At 39.7% G+C, this 9,229-nt stretch overlaps 2 protein-coding genes across 4 annotated transcripts; both read right to left on the bottom strand.

Annotated features, from left to right (window-relative positions):
- Positions 1-560: 560 nt before the first annotated feature.
- Positions 561-5,196, bottom strand: nrros (negative regulator of reactive oxygen species). Its single transcript, XM_079488345.1, has 3 exons — positions 4,657-5,196; positions 3,556-3,676; positions 561-2,682 (listed from the first exon to the last, which is right to left on the bottom strand). The coding sequence occupies exons 2-3, from the start codon at positions 3,661-3,663 to the stop codon at positions 727-729; spliced, it is 2,064 nt and encodes a 687-aa protein (XP_079344471.1). The 5' UTR covers positions 3,664-3,676; positions 4,657-5,196; the 3' UTR covers positions 561-726.
- Positions 5,197-5,655: 459 nt separating this feature from the next.
- On the bottom strand, positions 5,656-8,542 carry fbxo45 (F-box protein 45). Of its 3 annotated transcripts, XR_013788332.1 has the most exons (5): positions 7,877-8,523; positions 6,970-7,326; positions 6,366-6,687; positions 6,078-6,264; positions 5,801-6,003 (listed from the first exon to the last, which is right to left on the bottom strand). XR_013788332.1 is itself a non-coding variant. In XM_079488346.1 (3 exons), exons 1-3 carry the CDS (start codon positions 8,204-8,206, stop codon positions 6,502-6,504), a joined length of 873 nt encoding a protein of 290 aa, XP_079344472.1. In that variant the 5' UTR covers positions 8,207-8,542; the 3' UTR covers positions 5,656-6,501. The 3 variants fall into 3 exon arrangements, 1 of the variants encoding a protein (XP_079344472.1); XR_013788331.1 differs by having other exon boundaries at positions 5,686-6,003; positions 6,078-6,687; positions 7,877-8,542; XM_079488346.1 differs by having other exon boundaries at positions 5,656-6,687; positions 7,877-8,542.
- Positions 8,543-9,229: the final 687 nt, after the last annotated feature.

The following is a 9,229-nucleotide window of genomic DNA, read 5'->3' on the forward strand; positions in this document are numbered from 1 at the left end:
GTGACCTAAATAGCTTTTTATTAATGATACTCTCTAAAAGGCACTATGAATGAAACAGTACATTTTCAGTTAGAACAAATCATGAAAAAAATCTAATTCCATGTTTTCTATATTTTTCGAGTCGTTTGATTTCTTTCCTCCCTTTTTATAGTTTTTTCTTATGTCTTTTCATCATAGTTTGTTCTAAAAAAATCTGCTTTGCAACGCAAATATGTGAGTATTTAGAGAATCTGCTTCATATCAGCAGATGTTTTATTTAAAGGCCCTATTTAAGGGAAATGTTATTGCATATGTATTTTAAATATAGTATCATTTCCGAGCTTGTTTGTCAAAAAGTGTTTTTGCTAAAAATAAACTTTCAACCAACCAATGACAAGGTTATGGTTTCGAACAAAAATAACTGATAACAAACTGATAAAACGTATACCCCAAATGCACTGTAGGGTGCTTTGTATTAAACCACTTGCCAAACAAATAAATGTAAATGATTAAAAGTTCAACCTTGACTTTAAGAATTTTGTTTTAAAACAAGGAAACAAATGAACATTTGCAGAAAAATGTAACGACTAATAAACACAAACTTTAATGAGCATAAAATTATATACACATTCACAGACCAATGTGGCCTAATTCTGAGGTCAATACAGCGTTTAATTCCTGTTCCGTGAGTTTATAAGTAGCAAATTTAAACAGTCATATTACATTAGCTTTACAACTGCATGTTTCTCAATAGGAAGTGGGCCTCCAGCACCTCTTCTTAATAACACGAGGCAAAATTTTAGGCTTGAAAGTAAGCAGGTAAATAACAGAGATGCCCACAATGGAAAGGCTGACTGATGCGAAGAGGAGAATGTACCACACGATTGATTCCTCATAGTTAAAGTTCCCACACTGAACTGCGTCAAAGAGCACGACTTTATGCCACATGTGGTTTAAATCCAAACATGTAACTTCGGAGAGATCAACAACACTGATGTCTTTATACTCATTGAACGTCTTAAACCAGTCCAAATGGCAGCAATTAAAGGCATTTCCGTTCATATAAACGGCTTGCAGTCTCTGAGCCAACATGGCAGCGTGTTCTTCCGGAATAGTAGTCAACCTGTTATCCCTCAGGTCCAGAAGATTTAGGTTTAATGACATCAGAGATGCAGGAAGCTCTGATATTGAGTTTTTGGAGATGTTTAAAGACTTCAAATGGCTGTACGGAGAGAAGTCAAAGTCTCGGAGACCTGTGTTGCCAAGTCCCAAATGCTGTAAAGTGCTACTGAGACATGCCAAAAATTCCTGTTTTATCTGGAGATAAGGATTATTGGAGAGTTCAAGGTGCGTGAGGGCCGAACCCTTAAATGCTGAAGATGAGATCTTTTCAATGCTACAGTCTGAAAGGTAGAGATGTTTCAATGAAACCATGTTGGACCACACAACACATTCTGAAGAGCTTGTGTATTCTGATCCCTCAGAATAACATAGGCCCACCGGGTTATGACTGAGGTCAACTGTGGTCAGTTTTGGTAGACTGGAAAATATCCCGGGTACAAGGGTTTGTAGGTCATTGGCACTCAGATTCAGATGTGTGAGGTTGTTTAACTCGCTGACGGAGTGTTTGCTTGTTCTGAGCTCGGTAAGCCTGTTTTTGCTAACGTCTAGTTCATATATGGTGACCGGTAGATCTTCAGATGTCAGACTGAATGACTGTAAGCAGTTGCTTCTCAGCTTCAGCCAGTACAGATGTGGCATCTGGTGAATAAATCCCTCAGGAAAGTAGTTCACCTTGTTCTCGCTCAAGTCCAGGAGCTTCACGTGGGAGAGATCTCCGTGGAGGCTTTCGCTCCAGAGATCCGCCGTTACGTTGCCCACATTCTGTCCAAGATTGTAGTATTCAACACTGGTGGTCCAGTTTAAAGAGGAGTCATTTGATAAGCCTTGGTAGAAGTCTATTAAATTATTGGACAAAATCAAAGTCCGGATGTGGTTTCGTGTCGGGAGGAACGGAAAGAAGAGCAAATGGTTATCGGACAAATCCAGCGTCTCCAGTTGAAATGTCTCATTTATATTCTGATTGGTTATGAACCATTCAATGGAATTGTGGCTTGCGTTTAAGACCTGTAACCGAGTCATCTCAAAATTGACCAAACATGGCAAGCAGTTAAACGCCAAGTTCAACCTCTCGAGTTTTCTCATGTGATCAAAAGCACCATCGATCTCAAACAGCAAGTTCCTCTCTAAACTCAGCTCTTTAAGCTGATGAAGGCCTTTAAACGTCGACTCGTCCAATCTCAACATGGCATTCCTCGACAAGTAAAGTGTCTCAAGAGAGGACAGATTCTGTACGAGCAAGCACACCATGTCCTCTGTGAGGCCATTTCCGGAAAGATCAAGAGTCTTTAGTTGGGTCAGAGAACATAAAGACTGGGCCACCTGCGTGTGTTCATATTGAAGCTCATTGTCTGCAAAGTTGAGGTTTTCTATAAGAGGCGTTTCTGAGAATACGTTCTCCTCAACTGTTCTGATATGATTCTTTGCGCAACTGAAGGTCCGAAGAGTAGGATACCTCGAGAGGCAACCATCCTGTAAAATTAAAAGAAGGTTCTTGTCTAAAAAGATCTCCTTGGTTTGCTGTGGTAAATGGGTTGGTACTGTGGAGAGCTGACCGTTGTTGCACAAAGCTGTGCTTTGAATCTAGATAGAAAGAAAGAGAGAAAAGAGGATATTTAAGACAAGAAGAGCGTATTTCTACACATTATGAAAATAGAGATTTAAATAGTATCGTGATGACAGATCATTTCCAAAAGAGTTCAGTCGGCTAATTTTATTAACTTGCTGCCAGGCTCTTACAAAAATTTACCGTGGATTTTATTATAGTAAAATTAGTAACCATGTTTTCCCCACATTGATTACTTTTGTAAAACCACGTTTTTGAACCCTGTGGTTTTAACTGTGGTTACTATAACAAGTCCATGGTAAATTTGTGGTAAATATTGATAACAATAGTTGCTTCGTTTTGTTTGTGCTTAAACCAGGGTTCATTTTCAAAAGGAAACTGTTTATGTGTAGCGGACAAAAAAATAGATTTACAACACTTACATATACAACAATTGCTCGAGTTAATATACATGAAATGTTTTATTCGGTCAAGGCAAAAAAAGGGATCCTGTAAGTTAAGGATAATTGAGGTAAAAAATGTTATTCGTTTTAAATCAACCTCGGCACATACATTTTATAATGTATTGTAGAAAAAGCTGCTCAACATTTTCCTATAATTTGCCAAAATATCAGTAATCAAATATATTTTTATTAAGCTATTTATTTCAGAATGTGTTTCCTTTTTATTTCTCATAACACATTAATACAGACGTTTATCTGAAACCTAAATGACAGTCGAGCAGACTATGAAACGGCAAAAAAAGTTATTCTGGATGCATATTCACTTCCACTGGTTTATTTTTAAATGACATCACAGTTTTGTAATAAATTCCAAATGTTGGTTTTCACTAAAGGGAGTAAATATACCGTTAGTTAAAAATAAAACAAGACTGATAACTGATTACATACGAGTCTGCAGGAAAAGGCCTGTGGATGTCCAGAAACTAAAAGCAGGACCACCAGTATCGACACCACAGCGTGACAGAGCAGAACGGACGGACCACCAAAGACCAGCATCTTAACATGATCGCTGCAATGAAAGTGGATGAGAGCATTAGAGCGATGTGTCCCCAAGAATGTCAAATGTATACACGTGTGTGGTCAACATTGTAGTGATAATACACAAATTATTATTACTACCACGAACAATAAGCGTGTACGGTATCATTCTTCCGTAGATGCTTGAGATTGCTAAAAGTTGTCATGTCGAATCTTTACAAAAACTATGAGCTTTTACATTCCACACTATTAAACAAAGAACGAACTTTGACACCTACAGTAGCGGTCTACGTGTGGCACAAGCAGCGTCAACTTGTGGCTGCAATGTCATCGACAAAAAGCCAAAGGTGATCCTTTTGATTTTAGAATTTGAGGTGCTAAATCAGATTGAGGCAAAGCATCACAGTCGTCATAGATAAATATGTACAGTGATCCTGAATGCTAGGTGAATGTGGAATATAAAAACGTAGGCCTACTTAAAAAACAAGCTCCTTTTATTATACAGTAAAAAAGCACAAGAACGTCTTTTTACCCAAACTATAGAGTACTGAGAGTTCTTTCTTCACTTTCTAGATATAAGAATGAGTCAAGTGCGTCCATTTAGATAATGACAAATACCTGCATTACCATACTTTATGAAAACCAGTTGAAACTTGTCTAAATGGGCATCTGAATGGGCAATAATAGTTAACGCATATCACATGGTTTGATATTTTATTAGCTTATCCAACCCATTGTGACTTTAGACATATTAAGCATTGCTCGAATGTCTAAATAAGAATTTCAGAATCAGAATACAATGCGCCAGTAGCATTTCAATGAATATTTTCCAAAACCTGCATGTGGTTAAAGATTTGTGCATTTAAAACGTGCATACACTCTTGTGCGCTCGACATCAAAGCTTTGAATTAAAGTAATTCGCATATATTTTAGTATATAAAATATGTTGTTTTAGACCATGCACACACACACACACACACACACACGTGCGTATTACGCGCGCGCTCTTACCCCAGCAGCCAGGATCGCCCTCCGCTCCTGAAGTTCACATTAGATCATTACATCGGTTTGTGGGAAGGTTCTTCTGGCTCGGTCTCTTCGGAGCTGCAAGTGCCTCACATCTGCATCTCTGCACTTGTCTTTAGTAATTGCGGAAGCAAGCATGCAACGGAAACGCAGTCACATGAAGCCATATTTTCACACACCCACTGCAGGGTCAGAAATATATGCACGTTATATCTGACGAAAAAAACATCCCACGACAGCAAACGTATATTTGTATAAGGAGATCAGCGTGCGCGGCGCAACACATGCGCGCGTTAGGAGCGCTCCGCGGATTATCTGTTCAATATCAACATGTATCATCGCGGGCCGCGAGATGAAAACCACGCCATCAAAACGATAATGCACAAACTTTGTAATTGTATTTCAGTCTTGTTCAGTAGACCACAAACCCTACCAAGAGAACACGCCCAAAGCACCCACTGTTGGTTTCACTTATCAGATACCAGTGAAGAGGAAACCACAGAGAGCTCACACCCTTCCTGTCAGAGAGATGCTCGTCCATAGTTTTTGCTTTTTAAAGTTGTTCTTAGATCGGATGTAGAGCTGTGAAGACTTGTGCTCCTCGTATTTATTTCAGAACACGACTTTCACACATATTCATATCTCGTTTATGAAATATAAAGCAATAACAGAAAGTTGCATGAGTGAATTGCACATTTATGCTTAAATTGCGAATACCAGAGAGGAGAGCACGATTGGTCTCAAACTTTGATATTTTAAACTTAAATCTCCGTTCACTCCAAATAATGTTGAAGAGAATTATTGTTAGATGCTCGTGTTGTCCTTCTGTGCATGGGATGCTTCACAAAAGTTATTTAAATAACAGAATAAAAAAGGATTTAAAAAAGAATGTTGTATTGTATTGTAGTAATGTGAATACTGTATATAATAAATAAATCATAAATTAATCCTTGTTAACTGAATAATAAGCAAAATACAACTATGTCATTGGTTCTTGTAGACGGACACCCCCTTGTGGTTAAGAGGCGTACAGCCACGTTTTATTCAAAACATGATCAAGAGACTATTAATGCACCCAGTAAAACGAATCCACAGACACATCCAAGAAAGCAATAGAACACGCCAAGATACATTCACAGACTGGCACAATTTAGAGTTTATTTGTAGTCTCCATAACCTCAGATATAGCAAAGATAGACCTTAATAAATAAATACTATACACTTCTACATCACAGGTAAGATGTACAGTAACAAATAGAACAACATACTACCTTTGCTTTTCCTTAAAAAATTAAAACAAGAGGAAGAGACGCTTATACTGCATGCAGATAACTGCTCGGAGGAAAAAAAAACAGTAAGATATTGGTACAGCGTTTTGGCATGTGTACTCTGTGTCATTTACCTACATGTAAGTTTGTACTGTTGTGGAAGTCTGACCCCTCCTGGTCTGTAGCTAACGCAGTCCTCTTCACGGTAGGTTCTTGACCCACGCATGTGTAAAATATCAAGTAATATAAAACGTTGCCAGTTTCCAGCTCTAATTTGGCGTCTCAACCTATTTCATAAAATAGAACAGCTGCCCCCTGTGCAGTTCTTAAATGAGATTAAAATCAGGTTAAAAATCCGTCCCCGGTCATCGAAAGGACTTAACGTAAATAGACTGAATTCCGCAGATGTATGTTTGAGATCCTCACCTTCAACAAGCCCTGCCCAACAACTACTGAATTCTCCCAGGACGACTCATTTCTTAGTCCAGATGTGAAAAAAAAGAGTCATATCTGTGCCAAGCAGCGCTCCCCTCTGGTTTGAAGAGTGGCACTAGGATCCACTTTATCCATCTAGGGGTCTTCCTAGATACACCATTGTCACTTCAGTGTTTCCATACACGGCTGAGACAGCAGGAAAGAGACAGGCTTTGGGCAACCCTCGGAACGCCACGCCGAGGAACTCGAAACCTCGCTCGAAAGCTAGTGTCTTATCATCCATGTCTAAGATCACACGTATTCTCTCGCCGATCTGTAAAACAAAAATATCGAAATATGACACAAATTAATGACAATAATCTTTCACCGTTTTACAAATTCAAAATTAGATTCAGTTATTCTTATTCTAATTTCTAGTCTCAGGAGAAAGACGTTGGTAACCACACAACATCGGTCCCGTTGACCACTGTACAGACACAAAACCACGGAGACATTCCTCTAAATATCATCTTTTGTGTTCCACAGACACGTACAGATTTCAGGTGAATTACGTGAGAACAGCTCGACTCTAAAGTCACACAACTCAAGCTGTTACCTGGTACTTTGGTGCGTTGTTGCATTGGGGGAAGTTACCATTGACCTCTCCGTTATGAAGCAGATTATTGTCTACTAAATTCCACCCCCAGCTCTGGTCATCGCTGCCTAGAAGTGCCACATAACCCTGGCACTGCAAAGGAGCCCTCTTGGTCGCAATGCCAATCACCGCCACCGTGCCAAGAGGTCCTTCCCACCATATCTCCCAGGCATGCCGGCCCTCCGAAAAGCCGATCTTCCCACGGGCACCATCGGTGCTTTGGGCGATAGGATTACGATGCAAGGTGAACCCGTTTTTCTTGATGTATACGTTCCTGGAGCAGTCGTGAGTACTCAAGGCGTGCTGAAAGGACTTTAGCTGAGGACGGACAAAAAGGACAATCTGTATTTAATAACTGTGTTCATACACACACAAAATGACAAGTTTTTTATTGATTGTATTTGTACTGTGACTATTGCATCACAATTAGATTGTCGAATAGCCCACTGACCTCAATATGCTTAAATACGTAAAATTGCATTCACGATACGGAAATAACGAAACCATATAAAAGATCTTGCATTAGAAGCAGCGTCCACTGCAGTCAACCTAATTGACCAAGTACACTTGTCCAATATTTACAAATGACGTCATCCAAACCATCCTCAGTCGCCCACTAGTCTACCTAGATGTTCAATTAAATATTCATGCATATAACTAAATAATACAAACCTAACGTAATGCAATGTTGAATATCCACACAGTACACAATAAAACACTACATGTAATACAAATCATTTCAAATTGTGTCCACACTGGATGCGGCGCGACAATTCGATTTGAAAAAGCCAAGCGTGTCGTTTCGCGTCGCGGTTATGGTTCACGCTCCACTAAGAGCACAACATTAATATCACGACATTACTCTTACTTTGCTTTTATAATTGGAAATGTTGCAGAGTATATCCGTGCGCATCGCTTCATCACTGAGCACCCGGGAGCACAGACTCCGCCACACCTCACTGTTTTCATCCGACAGGCAGCTATACCAATGCCAGCACACCAGCGAGCACTGCATCAGATCCGGCAGTTCCAGATAGGAGAATATATGCTCGAGTACCCGGCTGGGTAACCGGCCCGCGATGCCCAACCCGCCTAGTAATGCGAAAGAACCGGATCCCGACGATGAGGAGCAGGAGCTCGCGGCGGCGGCAGCGCCCAGCCCTGCAGACTGCACCCCTCCACCGGCCGCGCCAGACATGTCAAACTCCTCCGCTTAACCAACCGTTTTTAAAAACGCACGGCCGGATTCGACACCATGGAAATCGAAACGGGTCAGAACCCCGCCGAGACCCGGTAAAGCGCGTTCGGCTGACGCATTTCGCCGTGTTATTGCAGTTGCGGCCAAATGGCTCAAATCTAAGCTATGTGACTATCGTAAAGATCCTGTACGGAACGTATTAACCGAACGCGATTTGAGCTATTTTGTGAAAGTGTACGAGTTTAAAACCGTCGTCTATTTAAAGCGTTGTATGTATAAATCACAGTTATACACGCATCGTCGATAATACCTTGTGAAGGGTAAATACGCTACTGTATCGTTTTTATGGTTTACGCGTCTTTAAGGACCTCGCAGTTGACGTATTACGTATGCAAGGCGGAGGGAGCGAGCTGTTTCAAGGAAAGCCGCTAGGGGGAACCAAAGATAATGTCCTTTCTCGGTTTTCAAAGGACTTTATTGGCATGATTGTGTGTACTTACAATATTGGCAAAGCATTAAATATTAACCAAAAGACGAAAAAATAATAAAGTGTTTAATTTCTCTTTCTATTGGTTTATATTTGTGGATTATGTAAAAAGCCTTCGATCTGTTTCTTAAAAGAACGGTAGCTGGAGTTCCCTACTAAGTGCTCTGGTATTGATTATTAATATTATCAATTATTATTAAACCTGGAGTGTTATGTTGGACTAGTTAGCCTACATAATATTGAGTTATTATTTAATAACGTTTAACAATATACAATTACATTTATTTTCAGCAATACTAGATATTTCAAACCGGGCAGAGGGGGGTATTGAGGGGGTTTGAAGCAAACTTATTTGAGCAACGTATTATGCCTTGCAAAAATGTTCATCCCCCTTCATTTGATTCACATTTTGTTATGTCGCTGCCTTATCTTTAACTACTTTAAATCAATACAAATGACATTAATCTACACACAATAATGAAAAAATAGGTTTGTGACAACTTTGCAAATGTATTAAAAATGTAAAACTGAGTATT

This window comes from Barbatula barbatula, assembly GCF_947034865.1.
Source record: "Barbatula barbatula genome assembly, chromosome: 23".
Classification (NCBI taxonomy): Eukaryota; Metazoa; Chordata; class Actinopteri; order Cypriniformes; family Nemacheilidae; genus Barbatula; species Barbatula barbatula.

Coding starts and splice junctions, on each gene's coding strand:
- nrros (XM_079488345.1), bottom strand. CDS start 3,663: ATGCTGGTCTTTGGTGGTCCGTCCGTTCTGCTCTGTCACGCTGTGGTG. Junction 2,683..3,555: donor AGGCCTTTTCCTGCAGACTC/GTATGTAATCAG, acceptor CTTTCTATCTAG/ATTCAAAGCACAGCTTTGTG.
- fbxo45 (XM_079488346.1), bottom strand. CDS start 8,206: ATGTCTGGCGCGGCCGGTGGAGGGGTGCAGTCTGCAGGGCTGGGCGCT. Junction 7,327..7,876: donor TTTCCAATTATAAAAGCAAA/GTAAGAGTAATG, acceptor GTCCGTCCTCAG/CTAAAGTCCTTTCAGCACGC. Junction 6,688..6,969: donor ACAACGCACCAAAGTACCAG/GTAACAGCTTGA, acceptor TTTGTTTTACAG/ATCGGCGAGAGAATACGTGT.